Below are 19848 nucleotides of genomic sequence, written 5' to 3' on the forward strand. Positions count from 1 at the left end.
AAGCCTTAAGAAAAGAATGAAAATACCATGAGCCCAACCAATGAAATCAACAATAATTCTAAATATTCATCTGATATTCAGCGTGTGCCTAATTTTTCCTGATTAATAAACACACTTTTAATAGAAGAACTTCCACTTTTTTTTTGCATAGAACAGAGGTAGACAGTTTTCCCTCTCAGTTTTATCCTGGCATATTTGCAAAGACTCCATTTTTCTGAGGAGTCATGTAGGTTATTAGGAAATAAAAATAGAGTGACCAGTTTTCACAGATCACGTGCCAAGGTGAGAACTGAGGAGGAAGTTGCTACAAAAATCTCATTAAAGCACAAGCATATTCTTGAGACACTAAGGTTCCATTTCTGTATTTCTGGATTTACCATAAGTTTGAATGTAGCAAGCCAGGCAGTGGCGTAAGACCAACATCATGGTTGGTTTTAACAGGAGTAAAAAGATTTGTGCGGTCTGTGTGTTGGATTGCCACATTTGCTTATCTGTTCTACTCATTGGCATTGTTGACTAGAGGGAATATTGAAATGAGAAAGGGCAGAACTCATTCTCCCTGTGTCCTGTGAAGTTGACCTTGGAGTGGAGGCAATGGGGTTGAGTCAACAGGATCTGAGAACCCAAGAACGAATGATAGAAAGACGAGTGTGGGAGACAGTGATTACCCTGGTGGGGTTAGGTCAAAACTGGGAGTAGAGAACAGTGACACAGGTAAAGGGAATGGCTTGTGCAAAGGCTTCCAGATGACAATGCAGGCATTCAGAGAACTGAAAGCCATTCATCATGACGTCTTCTCAATGTGGCAATTATGACTTATGGAACATTTTGGGCTGCCCTTTAAACATAGCCTAGAGTTATTTGGTGGGACTCTCACAAAAACCAAGGCTGCTTTGTGATTAGGAACATTTTCTTTTGCGAACACCAGAAACACAGGTTGTCATAATAAACTACCAGAGTTATAAAGCTTATTTGGGGTTGAAAATGCCAGCCATAGTCTAGCTAAGGTTTGTTGTCTGAAAGGGCTGTGGTTGAGTACTCTGGACCCTAGCCTTGGACTTCAGGTGTTGGCTAGTCACTTCTAGATCTTGTAGGCATTGCTTTTTTGTGCCTCAGTTTTGCTAGGATCAAGAAGGGGTTTTTCAGAATTGTCAAGAAGGGTTGGAGAAGGGCTAAGAAGAGGGCGGGACTCAAACATTTATTCAGCCATTGGTTGATACAAGGCATTCACGTAACTTCCAACTCTCACAACATTTTGAGACAGCCTAGAAGAAAGTACATTTTATATGACAAAGCAGCATGCCAACTATAAGGTGTGCAAAAAGGAATCTGGAAATATTTCCCCCTTGATTATATACTTCATAGAGTCCCAACAACAGTTCTGAAGAATGTGGTATAATTGAGAAACACATGCACCTCGTTTTTGCTTCTTTTTTGTGGTCTTTGCCTTAATCCATTCTTTCAGGTTTTTCTAGTTTGTCAGTTCACACTCTTTATTGCCTTTGCTGATCGGAGGCACTTGAACTTGCAGAGGCATAAAACTACTCGAAGCACTTTGCCGGCAAGGTAAAAGATCCCGTGGACATAATGAAAGGCGGGATCTCAGTGATTCAGAAGGGCGAGGATCAGGTGTGTAATTAGACAGGTCGGGACTCATGAGGGTGGAGAGAATACACCAGAATTCTATGAGGGGTGGGTGTGATCAGCATCTTTCCCTCCCTAGGACAGGACAGCAGTCTGTACTGGAACTCCTACAGACACCCAAACAGCCGAGCTCTGTGTGGCTCTCCTAAAAGTAGCATGGCTTCCTTCACAAAACCCAACAGCCCAGTGACACTCCCGGGGAAGAGCAGGTACTTTAAGTGGCTTTGCCCGCTGGTGGCTGCATCTAGGAACACACAGACGCGTGGCCCTCACAACACATCTGCAGCTTCCCATTCCTTTCAAAACAGTTCCCTTTTATCCAGGTGCCATCCAAGTCTGCATTTTGGGCCCAGGTTACCTGGAATGCCTGCTTTGTAAGATCATTAGGAAAAAAAGAAATGGAAGTCTGAAGTTGCTGTCACTGCCTTAAGGTCTGAGTTAGGAGGAAATCATGAGTAATTATGTATAAGCCCTTATTAAAAAAAAAAAGGATTGCTGTCCCTATGTTGGTTGTTAAGGAAGCATGGGAGTGGGAGGTTGGGGGAACCAGGTGGTGGGTACTGGAGAGGGCACGGATTGTATGGAGCACTGGGTGTGGTGCGAAAACAATGAATACTGTTACGCTGAAAAGAAATTAAAAAAAAAAAAAAGAAAGAAAGAAAGTAATTCTGATGTAATGTGGCTGGTAAATTTGCAATCTTGTGCCAGACTCATGCATTCACCTGGGGCAGGAAACACAAGGACAGACTGTAAAAATACATCGCCAGTGTCAATAATTAACTTGTTAAATCCTTCAATTTGAGCACCAGCAAATATTCTTCTCCCGTGTAGAAATGCAGCTCCAAATTTATGGATATTGCCTCTTGGTAGCAGTTTCCATCTTTATATTAATCTAATGATCACCCTGATCTGAATTCTTCTCTAAAGAATCCCGAGGAAGTGTTTAAACAAAACTATATGGAGGCAAGATTTTTCAATTTACTGATGCAAATGCATACGCCAGATTAATTAGGGTAGACAGAAAGATGACCTATGCATCAGTGTGGGGCTTTTACTTCCATTAATTTTTATGAATTTAAGATTACTTTTGGTGAACATGAAAGTATGCTTATGAATATAAAAGCAATATATTTTCTTTGAAAATAACTCAGAAACTGTCGCCATCATGCCGGGTAATATATTTCATTGCAGTAGCTCCTGGAACCCAACTAACACCTGGCCTGCGCTTCTATCTGTGCGCTGTTTTTTAAATAAATGTAAGTAGTAACATACGGAATAAATAAAAATTCTCTGCATGTTTCAGCAAAAAAAAAAAAAAAAAAAAAAAAGTCAGAAATAAAGGGAAATTTGGATAAGGGGTAAAAGTTTCCCAATGTTCCACATCTTGGGGAAAATCATTACTAATAAAGTTTGGCAAATCTCTTTCTACACATACTGTATATGCATATTCTAGGCAACGGAGAACACACTATAAGCACTTCTTTTGTTGTTTTTGGAGAGTTTTTAGTTTTAAATAATCTCCATACCCAACGTCAGGCTTGAACTCACAACCCTGAGATCAAAGTGGCCTGCTCCATCGACTGAACCAGTCAGGTGCCCCAATAAGCACATTTCATATACTATTTTCCACAGAACATTATGCCATAATGATTTTTCATGTTATTAAAACTCTTCGTAAATATGAGAGAGAGATGTGCGCGTGAGCAGGGGGAGGCACGGAAGGAGAGGGAGGAGAATCTTCAAGCAGACTCCCTGCTGAGAGCGGGCCTGACCTGGGGACTGATCCCAAGACCCTAAGATCATGACATGAACTGAAATCAAAAGTCAGACACTTAACCGACTGAGCCCCAAGTCAGATTTTTTGTCAAAAAATCCAAATAAAAAAATCTGTGCCCCTAAGTCAGATTTTTTTTTTAATAGGATTGCTTCTCAGACTAGGACTTACTGAGGTAAGAAATATGCATGCATATTTTTAAAGCTGTTAATACATGCTGCCGAATGTTTTGGAGAAAGGTTGAACTAGAGAAGTTCAAGGAAATGATTTTATTTTTATTTATTTATTTTTTATTTTTTTAAAGATTTTATTTATTTATTTGACAGAGAGAGATCACAAGTAGGCAGAGAGGCAGGCAGAGAGAGAGAGAGGAGGAAGCAGGCTCCCTGTTGAGCAGAGAGCCCGATGCGGGACTCGATCCCAGGACCCTGAGACCATGACCTGAGCCGAAGGCAGCGGCTTAACCCACTGAGCCACCCAGGCGCCCTGAAATGATTTTATTTAATAGCCAACCACACATTATCACTAAAACAAATACCACCCCCACCCCCACCCCCAGTAAAATATTTGCCATTTTAATCTGCATTTCTTTTATAATTAGTAGGGCTGCTCCTTTTCTATCTGTATTTTTTCTTTAGTGAATTGCTTGTACACATCCCGGCCCTCCCCAAAAAATGTTTTCTAATGGCTGTCTTTTAAATCATAATATTTTAGAATATTATTATTTTGTCATGTATGTTTTCCCTTGGTTTCAAAATTCAGTTAATGGTAATTTTTGACTTGTAAGAGAAGTTTTTACATTTGCAGTCAAATATATTTGTTTCTTTTTGGGTCCCTTAAAATTTTATTTTCAAATTATTTCTAAAGCGTATAAGTCAGTGGTTTTTAGTATATTCACAAAGTTGGGCAATGATCACCACTATCAAAGTGCAGAACATTTCTTCACCCTCAAAACAATCCTGTTCCCATCAGCACTTACTCCCCATTCTCTCCTTATCCATCTTCTGTTTGTATAATTTGCCTATTCTGGGCATTTCATATAAATGGAATCCAACACGATATGGCCTTTTGCATCTGGCTTCTTATACTGAGCATAATAGTTTCAAGGTTCCCAAGAGTAATGTCAGTCTTCGTTTTTTGTCTCTTCCTGATCATGCTTCGTTTTGCTACACCCTTTGTCTTTTTTGAGAAGCCACAGGAATTTGAGATTTATTTGGACCTGGCACACCCTGACCCACTGACTTCAGTTAATTTGCTAGTTAGCTTCTACTAAGCATGATGAGTGTTAGTTTGAAAAGGAAAAGCCTTACTCTAGGAGAGAAGTATCTTTGTGGTATGAGTTTTAGAGATTTTATTGAGAATGGATACTAAGCGTTGCTGAAAGCTTTTGCTACATCTGCTGAAATGATCATATGGGTGTTAGTACTTGACTTTCCTATGATAGAGGGTAGGAATCACTGTGCTATGGTTGGACAATGTTTTCATTCTTGTGCAAAAACATATTCCATTTGGCTGTCATGTGTTGTTGAATTTGCTTTTATCTATTGCTGCTAATTATGTTTGCCATATAAATATTCTGAAGTTAAGAAGTAGTATTTGAATACAATGAAAAAAGCACAGATATTTGGGGCCAGATATATCCGAGTTTTAAGGTTCTGATACTGCTAATTCTGTGGCCTTGGCATTTTTCCTTCTCCTCGTCATTATGCATTATTTTTGTAGATTTTTAACCATATGAGTATGGAAATTTTTATATCCTGCCTTTTCCCTAATTTAACCTTACACCCCATGCATCCCCCCCACCGACCCCAGGTCACTGTGTTATCTTCGTAGGCTGTGTAATACATGATTCAAAAATGTGCTAAGGTAGCAGAGTTTAGAGTTCCTTATCATTGGGCTTTTCACCCAAGTCCATTTTTTTTTTTACCAATTAATAATGATGCTATGATGAACTTTATCATGCCTAAAATTTGCTTTATATTAGCTCAGTGTATAAAAACACTTTTAAAGATATGTACTGTCTAAGTGCTTTCTATAATTATTTTACAGATTTCCATTCTCACTGACAATGTATAAAACTCCCTATGTCATCCTACATTTGCCCACATTGTCTATTAATGTTAAAAATAAATCACTGCTGGGACGCCTGGCTGACTCAGTGGGTTAAGCTACTGCCTTCGACTCAGGTCATGATCCCAGCGCCCTGGGATTGAGTCCCACATCTGGCTCTTGCTCGGCAGGGAGCCTGCTTCTCCCTCTGCCTCTACCTGCCACTCTGTCTGACTGTGCTCTCTCTCTTTCTCTCTGACAAATAAAGTCTTTAAAAAATCACTGCTAATCTCAGGGTGCCTGGGTGGCTCAGTGGGTTAAAGCCTCTGTCTTCAGCTCAGGTCATGATCTCAGGGTCCTGGGATTGAGCCCTGCATTGGGCTCTCTGCTCAGCAGGGAGCCTGCTTCCCTTCCTCTCTCTCTGCCTGCCTCTCTGCCTACTTGTGATCTCTGTCAAATGAATAAATAAAATCTTAAAAAAAAATCACTGCTAAGCTGATAAACAAATGGCTTCTCACTATTGTTGAATCTGCATGCTGCATTGGTAAGGTCAACATTTTCTCACATGCAATGAATTTACTGCATTTCTTTGGTGAGTTGTCTATGCTCTTGAGTTCCATGTATCTTTTTCAGTTTACATAATAAGACATTATAATAAAGGCACTATTCCTTGGTCTGCCATAAGAATGTGTCTTTACATTTTGGTGACGATTTCTAAAACGACACCAGAACTTTCCATTTACTTATGCTATCAAATCTACCCATCATGCCTACTATGCGTTTTCTGTGACTTGTAGGTTTAGGTTTTTTAAAATCTTTAAATTGCTATGAAAAATTAGTTATAAAAGCCATTTTTATGGTTTTGATATTGGTATTTCACTCCCAAATCCATCGTAAATTTACTTTTGTTTTGTGGTGAGAACAGAAATTAAGAGATTTTCATGTTTTTACCAATTGTCTAATGCCAGTCACTCAATACTCCTCTCTCTCACTAATACTTTATAACAAAAATGCCAGTGGTTACTTAAAAGTTTTTAAGTAGAATATTTGAATTTATGTGTATAGACTATCACACTGATGCTTCCGTGAGTCTTCATCTTGCACTATTGTAATTAGTGCAGTTTTTTTTTTTTTTTAAAGATTTTATTTATTTGACAGATCACAAGTAGGCAGAGAGGCAGGCAGGGAGAGAGGGGAAATCAGGCTCCCCGCTGAGCAGAGAGCCAGATGTGGGACTTGATCCCAGGATCCTGAGATCATGACCTGAGCTGAAGGCAGAGGCTTAATCCACTGAGCCACCCAAAAAGCTCTAGTACAGCTTTTTATTGTTTTGATTTTTAGTAAAGTAGGCCTTTTCATTATTTTTCTTTAAAATATTTTAATTTTCCACTTTTTTTCCCCAATAAACATTAGAATAAATAATTGGGTCATGCTTCAAAAAAAAATTCCAGTATGGCAGGTATGATTAGAATTAAATTATGCCTATAATTTTATTTGGGAAAAATCGACATCTTTAAAACATGTTATTCTCTCACTGAGGAGATGGCATGCTTCGCATTATTCAAGCATTTTAAATGTTTATAGGTATGATTTTATAATATTTTTCCTTGAGGTCACATACATTTCTTATTTATATAATATATACACACACATACATAAAGATATATGTATGTATATACTAATATTGTGAATAGGATCTTTTCTTTTTTTACTATATTTTCTATTTTTAAATGACATTTAGGAAAGCTCTTTTTGTATGTTTATCTGTAACTAGTTTATGGGACTTGGTGTTTTTAATGAATTTTCATGCCTTTGGCTTTTCATTTTATAAGTTATATCACCATTCCTTCTGCCAAAATAAAAAGTGTGACTCTTACTTTTCTCATCCTTATACCTTTCATTTATTTGATAAATTTATATATTACTGCTTTGGCTGGAACTCACAGAATAATGTTCAAGATTAATGGGGATAGCTTTTCTGCTTCCTTTCTGATTTTAAAGGGAAACATTTAATACTTCACTATAGAACTGGTTATTGTTGGTTTGAAACAGATTATGCTTTAGTATGCTGGAAAACATCCTTACTTCCTTTTTAGAAATTTAAGAATTCACTGTGAATATATGCAGTACTGAAGATTTAAAAAATTACGTTCTTCAGCTACTTTTGAGTTTCTACTCTGTGACTCATATTTCTCGATATGAAATATCATTTGCAAACCTCATTTGCATGATGCTTTACTTCACTGTACTGCCTACATAACACAAGTAATTTAACTTACTATGAAATAAAGATCTTTTCACCTACTCAAAGTAACCCAATATAAATACCACTTAGCAGGTACACTTTCAGAACCGAGTTTTGTTTTCAAATGCAGCTTTCCTTAGCTTCTATTTTCTGGTACCATCTTTCTTTTTATTACTTGGCTTTTATTTTATAGTTTAAGGATTATAAATGATGAAGATCAACATAGTTTGGAAGTTGACAGGACATCAATAAGCTAAATAAAAGGTATACCCATAAGCTCGTAAAATTGGTCAAGAGGGTGAACATCAGGAGAAAGAAGTCAATAGCTGAAGAGTGCAGGGCAGGGAAGAGAACCACTAGGACAATCGAGATCTTCTTCATTGTTCCTGCATTTCTTCGTAGTGTTACAATGTACCTCATGGAGGATTTGGCAGCATTTCTCCCAGGATGAAGGTGAACTGATTGTGATTCTCTTGTTTTAAACAAAATCTAGTGTTTGGCTTTATTTTCCAGAAGTCTAGGGAAGTCTTTATCCTGGCAGAAGTACAGTGATTGAGTGATTGAGGGGGAGCTGAGCCCTGCTTTGGACAGCATCAATTCTTTATTGCAAGTGAGACCAGGAGCACAGTTTGGGGGAACTTCACCCATTTGCCTTTTCCTTTCCCCTTCTCTGTCCTGCTTTTTCCTATCTCCCAGAGCAGTGAGCTGTGGGATTATGGCCTAGGAGTGGGCTCTCAGCTCATCTTCCAGTTCTTGCATTTCTTATTCCAGCTGTGAGAAGGAAGGGAACCACTTTGCTTTCTGAGCCATGACCATACTTTCCCTCTCCATCCACTAAACTGACTGCCTATAGCTTTCCAGATGCTGGGGAAGGAATCAGCCAGGCTATTCCTCAGCTCCGGCTTCAGCATTCTGTGTGGCAGGTGGTAAGGTCCAACAACTACCTGTTGATTCAATAAAAGGAAACCTTTTTGATTTTGCATACTGTGAAGAAGATGGAACTAGAACGAGGGGTGTTCTGTACTGTGATTTCTCGATACACTGCACGTGATCCTGTATTGGGCCAGCATGGATGAAAGATCGTTATCCTCTTCATCATTTCTGGGACATCGCACAAAATGGCACTACCCAACCAAATATTATTTAATAGCAAAATAGATTTTAATTGAAAAATCATTTTAAGTAACCGAAGAAAGACGTGTAGCAGGAACTTCCCCAGCAGACAGCAGAGTATGTACATTTTGTGAGTGGAGCAGCATCTATTTAATATACCTTTATATCGAAAATACGAGCATATTTAAAAATGGAAACATGTAAGAAAGTATGTCACAAAGAATAACAAAATAGAAGACAAAATACAAAGGTAAACCCCAAATAACAAGTTTACAAAACAAAACAAGACCCAGCACCGTGTTGGAATTTCTTTGCATAAGTTCCAGGATGCCCAGGACTACCAGGAAGAGATGATCCTGCTTTTAGGAGAGCTGGTTGGTTGTGCAGTGGTTAAAACCCAGGCCTCCTTTTCCTGGAACAAAAAACAAAGAGATTCAACAGAAGAACCGAAGCGAAGAGGTAAAAGCTTAGGGGCCGATGAAAATGGGACTGAAAGTCTCAGACGCCGCAGGCATCCTCCGTGACATCGTTTGTATGGAGAGGGGGCATCCCTTGAGAGAACACGGGCCAACCTTAGGAAAAGATCTAGGAATCAGCAGAAGCTGAGTTTTGATCCTGGCTCTGTTGCCAGTCTCCCATCTGGTTATCCTCTTATCTGTAAAACGACGAGTTTGGTCTTCGTGAACCTGAAGGTCCCTTACAGCATGGACACTTTAGGGTTTTTACTTATGCCATTTATTTAGGATCGATTTCCTGAAGATGCCCATAGAGATCAGGGGAAATACACTCTCTTTCTTAAGGACAGAACTAACTGGGAATAATAGCAGGTCCGTCTTAGTCATCAGCAGAGAAGGTTATAGGTTGAGGAATTTAATGGATACTACAGGGCGTTTCTCGGCCTGCTATCAACTGATGCCTGGAAACGGCTCCATCTGTGAACAAGCTTTACTGAGCATTTTTGTGTGTGTGTGCCTGGAGTAAGTCCGAGGGAGACAATCTTCAAGGCACTCAATCTTGCCAGAGAGAAGGAATTAAAAATTAAAAATTAAAAAAAAAAGTGTTTGGAAACATTTACTGTTTTGATTTCTCAGAAAAGCTTTCTCCTCTTCCCATTTCGGGAATCCTACTATGAAGAGAAAATCCTACTATGAGAAGAAATGTTTCTTTCTTCTGGGAATTGTCAGCCTCCTCTCCCCTTTACCCAAGAGTAAAGTGAAGATTTTGACAAAATGACTCTTCCCGTTAGTACAACATAACTCAACTTAGGATCCATGGTGGGCCCATGACTGGATCTGAGTAGTCAGTTCTTCTCCTGGATTTTTAAACTGGGTCAGCATACATTTCTGTGGCTTATGTGGCATGACGTGTAAAATGTGGAAGCTCTAAGCAATTCTGTCCTTCCGCTTGAACTGAACAACAGAGAAAACCACACTAGAGAGGATGGAGTGGGCACTGGAGAGGGGAGGGGAGACCAGAGGTAGAGAGGCTGTACGTGGCTTTCCAGTCCTCAGTCTGGTCTACTAATGCTTTGCTGCCTAATGTCTTTGGGTTCTATGAAGGTCCTTCTATTGTGACAACATATTCCTTTCTTTAATTAAGCTAGTTAGAGTTGTGGTAAGAGCGTCCTAACTAGTAATTTCTCCTAGAATAATCCATCACAGTACAAGGAGGCAGGAGCTGGCCCAATCATCTGGGTTGAAGATGACCTTTCCTTGAATGTGGGATACGCCTTGTAGTTTATTTTGCTGATTGCTGAATATATACATTCAGATTCCTTAATTAAACTTTTGCATAAGAATATCTAGATTTTTTCTTTATTAATATATTTTCACAAAAGCTAATAATTATTCTTCCCCAGTTGAGAAAGATCTCTTATGGGAGTATTTTGATATTAGGGAATCACACAAACAACGCCGGGTATCCTTTTCTTATCTCTAAGAAGAAGGAGTTGAAATAGAAAGTCTAAAATTATAAGGATGTTATATTTCCTGTTCCTTTTTGAGTCATTTCCATTCTTATTCCTTTAATCATTTTTTTCTGTCTCTCTCTTCTTTTCTTTTTTCCCCAGAAATCCATTCCAGTTTTATTTTCATTTTCTTAAATTCTTTCAACTCTGCTCTCCCATAAAACTATTATTTTTATCTTGGAAGCTTCTAAATATATAATCCAAATTCGCTCTTTGGGGTTTAATTTATGTTTTCTCTCTGCAAAGATGGCATATACATGGGATGATGTGAAGAAATTCATCTTCAAGGCACTTGGCACCAAGACTGATTTTTTTAAAATGAAATTTGTACTTAAATTTTTGCCTTTGCAAGTTTCTAATCACGATTAAATAAAAGAAAATGGAAAAATTAAAGTTGTTTTCAGCTAACTGAATTTCCTGCTTTTTAAGGTGAATATGAAAATATCCATTTGTTTTTAATGATTACTATAAGATGGAAGTAAATAGACATAATACAATTCTAAGTGATGTAATACAATAACATATACTGAAGTCTTAAAATAGAGCTGGTAAAATTCCACCATTTCAATGTTTGTGAAGAAAATACTTTATCCACTGCATGGTGCAGTGTGTCTGACAATTCCTGAAATTCAAAAAAGCTTAAATCTGGAGAGAGAAGAAAAAAGCTAGAGGTGTCATGTTCTCTGATTTCAAATTATATCAAAAGCTATGGTAATCAAAACAGTATGGTGTTGGCATAAAAACAGACACATAGATCAGTGAAACAGAATAAAGAGCTCAGGAAAAACCCATGCATAGATGGTCAATTAATTTATGACAAAGGAGCCAAGAATATACACTGAGGAAAGGATAATCTCTTCAACAAATGGTGCTGGGAAAACTGGACAGCCACATGAAAAAGGATGAAACTGGACCACTTTTTTTTTTTTTTTTTTGGTAAGATTTTATTTATTTATTTGACAGAGAGACAGAGAGAGCACAAGCAGGGGGAGCGGCAGGCAGAGTGAGAGGGAGAAGCAGGCTCCCCACTGAGCAGGGAGCCTGATATGGGGCTCGATCCCAGGACCCTGGGAACATGACCTGAGCAGACGAAAGCAGACGCTTAACTGACTGAGCCGCCCAGGTATCCCCCACTTTCTTAATCATACATAAAAATTAACCCAAAATGGATTAAAGACTTAAATATAAGAGTTGAAACCATAAGACTCCTAGAAGAAAACATAGGTGGCAAGCTCCTTGACATTGGTCTTGGTGATCAATTTTTTGGATTTGACAGCAAAAGCGAAGGCAACAAAAGCAAAAATCAATAAGTGGGTCTACATCAAACTAAAAGCTTCTGCACAGCAAAGGAAACCAACAACAAGATGAAAAGGCAGCCTACTGAATGGGATCATAGATCTGATAGGGGATTACTATCCAAAATACAGAAAGAGTTTATACGACCCAATAGCAAAAACAAACAAAACCCAAAACCCAAAATCCCAAAACCAAAACCAAAAAACAACCCAAACAATTAGATTAAAAAACAGGCAGAGGATTTGAATAGACATTCTTCCAAAGATGACATCCAGGTGGCCAAGAGACACATGAGAAGATGCTGAACATCCTCAGTCATCAGGGAAATACAAATCAAAACCACAGTGAAGTATCACCTCACACCTGCTGGGATGGCTATTACCGAAAAGATAAGAAATAACAGATTTCGGCAAGAATGTGGAGAAAAGAAAACATTATGCACTGTTGGTGGGAATGGAAATCGGTACCGCCACTCTGCAAAACAGTACAGAGGTTCCTCAAAAAACAAAAAATTAAAAATAGAACTGCCATACAACCCAGGAGTTCTTCTACAACTTGGCATTTCCCTGAAGAAAATGAGAATACTAACTCAAAAAGGTATCTCTACCACCATGTTCATTGCAACATGATTTACAATAGCCAAGATGTGGAAACAACCTAAGGGTCCACTGATGGATGAACAGATCAGGAAAATGTCACACACACACACACACATACACACACACACACACATATGCACAGAAATATTATTCAGCCATTAAAAAATGTAATCTTGCCATTTACAACGTGGATGGCCCCCAAGGGTATTATGCTAAGGGAAATAAGTTGGACAGAGAAAGACAAATACCATATGGTCTCACTCAAAATAACCAGCCAACCAAAAAAAACCCCTCATAGGTACAGAGAACAGACTGGTGGTTGCCAGAGGCAGGGAGTGGGGGGTGGGCGAAACGTGAAAAAGGAGTCAAAAGGTGCAGACTTCCAGTCATAAAATAACGAAGTCACAGGGATTTCACGTATAGCATGGTGACTACAGTTAACAACACTGCATTGCATATTTGAAAGGTGCTAAGAGAGTAAATCTTATAAGTTCCTATCAGGAGAAAAACATTTTGTAAATGTGTGGTGATGGAGGCTAATTAGATCTATTGTGATAATCATTTTGCTATATATATATTATATATATATATCAAATCATTAAGCTGTATACCTGAAACTAATATAGTGGATGTCAAATATACTTCAGTAAAAAATAGTTTAAATTATATTTAATCATTTTCCCTTAGAGTTATTTTTGTAATAATCTTTTCTCAATTATGATATTTATCTGATTAGAAATGAGAAACCAACTGACAGACATATTTTTACATAAATTTTTTTGGTCAATTAAATACTGCATATACATACATTAGTTGAAACAAGATTTTTGACTTTAAAAACAAACATTTCTGATCAATTTCCATACCATTTTCTATTGTAATCAGGAATGCAAGTGAACATCAATACAATGCATTGAGTTTATTATTTATTTTACATCCTTACATATAAATGCTGCAATCTTCTGTTCAAGAGGGCAGTTAATTTATTTGTTTAATTAAACCTTTCTCTGTGGAAAAATATGGAATGTTTCATGAATTTGCATGCCATCCTTTTAAAGGAGCCATGCTAACCTCTGCATTGTTCAAATTTTAGTTTACATACTGCCAAAGTGAGCAAAAGATTATTTATTTTTGAGATATTGTTTTCTTAACTAATACTTCTTTATGTTGGCTCTGGTTCACATTTAGAGAGTATCTGAAGATGGACATTTTTGGATATAAAAGGATTATACTTAAAGCAGAGTTACCTTCTGGCTCTTGGGACAAACGTCCCTTGAGTTTTGACCTCTTTGTCTTAGAGATAAATATTCATTTTTAATTATCTTACCTGGAGCAGTCATGTCCTGTCCAAGCTGAGAGACAATGACACCGGTTTGGTCTTACGCATTTTCCACCATTTAAGCAGGGAGACTGGCAAACAGCTGGGATGAAAAGTTCATGCATTTATTTAATTAATACTTAGCAAGTTGGAAGATGTTCTGCAAATGTACACAGAATAAGATCTCACTGTGCTTTCTGCTCTAGCCACTGGCACTCCCCACCGGCTGTCTGCATTACACATTTCTGCCACTTTGTTTGACCGCATGGCGTTACGGGACGCCACCCTTTCCCTTTTTCCCCCTCCACGCTAGTCCATTCTCATATTTAAGCTCCAGGCTAAGTCCTACACCTGTGTATTGAAACCTTTGCTGATAACATTAAATCCACTGATTTTTCTCATGTATTCTTTACGTGACCAATTTGACACATATGGTTTTAAAGTGCAAATATTTCAGATGCTCAATTAGACTATCTCACTTTTGAGAACCAGCAGTGAATTCTATGACTGATTGAGTCATTATAGAAGACAGCAACTCTTTTTTTTAAAAGATTTTATTTATTTATTTTTTAAAGATTTCATTTATTTATTTGTCAGAGAGAGAGAGAGTGCACAAGCAGGGGCAGAGGGAGAAGCAGGCTCCCTGCCGAGCAAGGAGCCCAATGTGGGACTCAATCCCAGGATGCTGGGATCATGACTCGAGCCAAAGGCAGCCGCTTAACCAATTGAGCCATCCAGGTGTCCCCAGACACCAACTCTTAAGATAATCAATCAGACATACAGATTATCTAAAATAACAAAAAGCAAAACAAACAAATAAAAATAGGAGATGATTCAGAAGTTCTTTGTATTTGCTAGAAAACACATTTCATGGCTTTTACCATCTTTAACTGGAATTACAGAACCTGGAATAGAATTAAAAGTTAGCCACAGATAAAGCCCCGAGTGAACACCCAAAGGTTTATTATCTAGGCATCTTTCCCACAAATGCATGGTGTCACAACCACACTCTTCAACTGCATGTACCTACCTGTTAAAAAACTTGCGGATGCTAAAAGCCGATGAAGACCTAACACCCACAAGTTTAACATAGCAAAGAAAAAGAAGAACTTCCTTGAGGAAGAAAATAAAATTTCTGTTGAAAGAAGGCTGGAAATCAGAAATGTTTCAGCCTCATTATCACATGGAAAAGTAGGTTTCCCAGGTGAAAAACTCATCTTCGGTGAGACAGAAGTAAATGTCATCTCTTTAATAGTTCACCCATCCTGACAAGCAAACACTGGGCGGGGAAAAAAACCCAACCCTGTCCTCACCCTTGCGGAGGTAATGAGTGGGAGTGGGCCAACAGAATGCATGTATCTGCCACACAATAAAGAGGGAATTATGAAACAGAGCCCAGGATTAAAAATAGCAAAAATAAAACCCAATCACTAAAAACCAACTCTCTACAGATTCTGCTCACTAATAAAAAAATTGCTCCTTTTCCTTCCCTTTTTTTTAAATTTTATTTTTTTTTTAAGATTTTATTTATTTATCAGAGAGAGAGAGGGGGAGAGAGCGAGCACAGGCAGACAGAATGGCAGGCAGAGGCAGAGGGAGAAGCAGGCTCCCTGCTGAGCAAGGAGCCTGATGTGGGACTCGATCCCAGGACGCTGGGATCATGACCTGAGCCGAAGGCAGCTGCTTAACCAACTGAGCCACCCAGGCGTCCCTTCCTTCCCTTTTTAAAATAGATTTATTTACTCATTTTAGAGAGAGAGGATGCATGAGTCAGGAGAGGGGCAGAGGGCAAGGGAGAGAGACTCTCAAGCACACTCCATGTTGAGTGCAGAGCCTGATGTGGGGCTCGATCGTATAATTCTGACATCATGACCTGAGCTGAAATCAAGAGTCTGACGCTCAACTGACTGAGTCATCCAGGTGCCCCACTCCTTTTCACAAGCACGATGATTTAGTGGTTTCCGACTGTACTAACAAATTCATTTCACTTCCTTGCCTAATAGCTTAACACCTCCTCTTCCCTGTAACAGGCAAGCCCCCAGTGTTCCATTTTGGGCTACCTTTTCATGCAATGTGATTTCTGTATGCTCTTATGTTTTTCTCCATGAATGTTTCCCAGTGATGACTTATATATTGCTATCTTCAATCTAGATGTATCTTCTGGGAACCCAAACCATCATTCCATTGCCTATCAGACCTCTCCCTTGTATGTTTCACAGGGTCCTCGAACTTAGCACGTACAAACTTAACTCCTTATCCGTACCTTCAAATATACTCCTCTTGGGTTCTCTATCTCAGTAAATGGCAGCTCCTTCCCCTCAGGGGCCCAAAACATGTATTGGTCTTGATTCACCTCACACTTTGACTCCCTTAATAAATCTATAGCCAAGTAGCGAGTCACCTCCCCAACTTCTCTCAACCCACCCCCCTTCTCAGTTAACATTTTCCCAGACTTCATTACATCTTGCCAATTCTGTTTTGTTAACTTCCTAAGTGGACTCCCAATTTTAAGTCTTGCTTTCTGCCATTTTCCATACTGCCGCCACAATCACTTTTCTAAAAGAAAATCTCAACATGTGATTTTCCTGCTTAAAATCCTTCCGTGGCTTCTGTTGCTCACAGGGCATAATCTAGCACCTTGAACTTGGCACACAGTGCGTGTCCTTCTCTGGCTCTGCCCATCCTGACGGCTTCATTTCCAGTCACACCTCTACGTTCGCTTTATGGCTTCAGTTCTCCTATGCAGAATACGCCTGTGTTATGCTTCCATGCCCTTGAGTAGAATGATCCTCCTCTGATGGCTACTCTTGCTCTTCTGATTCTATGCTTACAAAGACTTTGGAATGTCTCCACTTGGCTAATGTACCTACCCCTCACTGTTGTCATGACCCCTTTCAGAGAATTTGGCTAGCCTCTAGTTATCTGCTTATAGGCCATTCTGCTTTTCTAGATCAAATTCTGGAGAGCAGGAGCTCCCGTATCATACGCAGTGGTATGCTTAGTATATAGGACGTGTGAGTGGGATGTGTGCTGAGGCAGCTGCTCAGGAAAGGAGCACTATGTGGCTCAGCGTTATTGGGGAGCTAATGCCAGTTAGGGAGCCAAGGAGCTAGAAGAAATAAAAATAGATCAATGGAGCTTTAAACTGCATGGTTGTACCTAAGTGTGTCATAGCTGTAGAAATGGGATGTTAGAAAATAGATTATTGTGGTATAAAGCAAGTTTGGAGACAAGAGGAAACTTGGGCAGGGCTTGTGAGGTTGGGTAAGGTTTGAAGAGGTAGGGGAAAGAGGGAAACCATGGGATGGTGCTGAGTCATGGGGGAATGAGAAAGCCATCACTGCAGGGGACAGCGTGTGCTTGGCTGGATGAATGCTAAGTTTTACCAGGTGTGTGGCAGCTAGTCTAAGCAGAGCCTTGGAAGTCAGAAGATCTGTGCTTGAAAATTTGGGCTGGATGTGGTGGACACAACAGAGAGCCATTTTAGGTTCCGAAATAGGGCAAAAAGGTACACCAAAAGGAGTATGTCATGATGTTTAGCTTGGAAATGGAGAGACAGGAAGATCTGATGGCGATTCCAAGGAAAGATCTTTTACTAGCTGGTGACGGTGGGGACAGAGTAGGATGGGGGAGGTACTGTGCAGAGAGAAACAGAAAGGTGTTGATACTGGGAATCTCAGAGGACAGAACGGGATAATCAAGGGTGCCTCCCCCTGGAAGAGCAGGGCCACCGCCTGCAAAGTAAGATGGCTGGGCCACGGCCAGAAGTGTTTGCAAGTGACTTCAAATTGGGAAATGTAGATAAAACCTCCAAGTGGGTCTGTTACAAACAAACACTCTATTAATTGCCTTTAAAGTTTCGATAAAGGGCTTTGCATTTAACCTCCAGTAGATTTTTCCTTTTCTACATTCACGGACGGCTGTTTCGGGGGTACGGGGACGACCCATCTGATCTTGCCTGTGACAGTAGGTGGTACTTCCATTTCCTTGGTTCACTTGTCAATTGTGTCCCTTTCGCTCTCAGAAATGTCCTAGTTTGAAAGCTAAATTATATGGGTCCCTGGCCTTAGAGCTTACGACAAGCTCTGGTGCCAACACACCTATTCTACGTGATGTCTGATCCCATCAGAGAGATGGTATAATATTTTTACAAGAAAAACAGTGGAGTGCTAGAGTGAATACCAAATAAATACAGCGAGTTGTCTTCTTTTAATAGTTACCTAAAAATATCAGACTTTAAGAAGGTCCAAACCTGTCATTTTAGACTGATTTGTTTCTTCCACATGAGAAACCTATCGTACGTAGGCGCTGTTTTAGGTACTGGCATGTAATGACCACAAAGGGACACCCCGTCCCCAAGCAGCATGTCATCTAGTGGGGGCAAGGACAGATAGGTAACCCAACAGTTAAGACCTCCAAGTGCAGAGGAGTAGAGGTCATATTTGAGATAGGAAAGGGTGGTTAAGGGGATGTGTCTGTCCCCAATTAACCAACAATTTGTTACTGCTGTCTATGAAGGAACCATCTCTTTGATTTAACTTAAATGGTAATGATTCCGAGCCTTGTTCTTACTGAAAAGTTACCATGAAGTTAGTAACTTAGTTTCATAGAGATTAAAATAAATATTCTTCTGAACCTCCCCATGTTTTCTTGACATTCTGCAAAGTAGAGCAGATGACATGAAGAAGGATGACAACTGAGCGGACTGAGATTCCCGTCTTTGGTTCTCGACCCTGACAGGTGCCTCTTACGCAGTCACAGAGCTCAGCATTGAGACCGTCATCCAAGAGACCATCTTGAGGGATGCCAGAGTGACTCTGGCATCATTTCGTTTCCCTGCCACCTCTGATTCTGAGTCACGCTCACCACTGTCCTCTAGGGCCTCATGGAGTCAAGTCAACAAGAAAACAAACCGCGAGAGAAGGCCTACCTGTATGACAGCGGGTCCCCGTCCAGCCAGGTGGGCAGTCACACTGATAAGGGGCCACACAGTGCCCACCATTCAAACAGGGTAGAATGCATATTGCTGGAAAGGAGACCAAAACAAATTTAATCAAAATACACATTCAGACATGTTCAAATGTTGAAAAAAAATTTTTTCCAGGAGGAAGAAAACCTTGAATGACCCACCAGATATGTCTCCCTGGATGTGTTCTGTTTAGTAATCAGTAAACATAATCAGGAAAGTAAGGGTGGACCTTTAGCCTCACGAAATGACTCTAGTGCCAAATATACTTTCAGAGAGGATATACTGTAATCGATGTCTACTAAGTGCTTTGCTTTCTCTTCACAGAATAAGCAGAATGTTCTCCACTTATTATCATTTCAAATTTCCTTTTCAAATTACGTGAAGTGCTCAAGAGGGTTTGGCTGTCTCGAGGCTCTCTCACTGCTTGAATTAAAGGTATGACTGGGGTCCAAGGGGCTATCCTGTAGGCCGGTTTTGGCAACACATCAGCAGTGATGGGACCACTCACCCTTTATTTCCTAGGATCAGAGGACTGAATCAGGCCTCCTTTACACCCTCCAATCATTCTTCCTAGAAAATATGAGCTCTTTAAAGAGGAACAATCTGTTTAAAAGGAGTGGGGTAGTCTCATGGCTTGCTGCTCGAAGAACAATTCATGTACTGGCATGACCTAGGAGTTGGCTGGAAATGCGGAATCTCAGGTCCCAAACCAGAACTACTGAATCAGAATCTGCATTTAACGTCTCACAGGTGGTCTGTACACACATTAAAGCTCGGGAAGCCCTGGTCTAATGAAGGAGGGTGGCCACATGCTCAGCAAGCTCGGCTAGACCCCTAGGGGAAATGTTTCCCTGGTCTTTGGACTCCTAGCATTA

At 39.7% G+C, this 19848-nt stretch overlaps 1 protein-coding gene and 1 non-coding gene across 5 annotated transcripts in view; both read right to left on the reverse strand.

The window, feature by feature from the left end:
- Positions 1-8849: 8849 nt before the first annotated feature.
- The window catches only part of SVEP1 (sushi, von Willebrand factor type A, EGF and pentraxin domain containing 1), a 178145-nt gene continuing 167146 nt past the window's right edge, over positions 8850-19848 (reverse strand). For all 4 annotated transcript variants that reach the window (XM_045081687.1, XM_045081688.1, XM_045081686.1 and 1 more), the window contains 3 exons: positions 18935-19030; positions 14014-14107; positions 8850-9237 (listed from right to left, as the gene is read on the reverse strand). In XM_045081687.1, coding sequence (XP_044937622.1) covers positions 9216-9237; positions 14014-14107; positions 18935-19030 — 212 coding nt within the window. In that variant the 3' untranslated portion in view covers positions 8850-9215. The remainder of the gene's footprint in view (positions 9238-14013; positions 14108-18934; positions 19031-19848) is intronic.
- LOC123392509 lies at positions 13700-13803 on the reverse strand. Its single transcript, XR_006607231.1, has one exon. It is a non-coding gene; the product is annotated as a U6 spliceosomal RNA (small nuclear RNA).

The sequence above is a fragment of the Mustela putorius genome, unplaced genomic scaffold (assembly GCF_011764305.1).
Source record: "Mustela putorius furo isolate JIRA1106 unplaced genomic scaffold, ASM1176430v1.1 tig00000580_pilon_pilon_pilon, whole genome shotgun sequence".
Classification (NCBI taxonomy): Eukaryota; Metazoa; Chordata; class Mammalia; order Carnivora; family Mustelidae; genus Mustela; species Mustela putorius.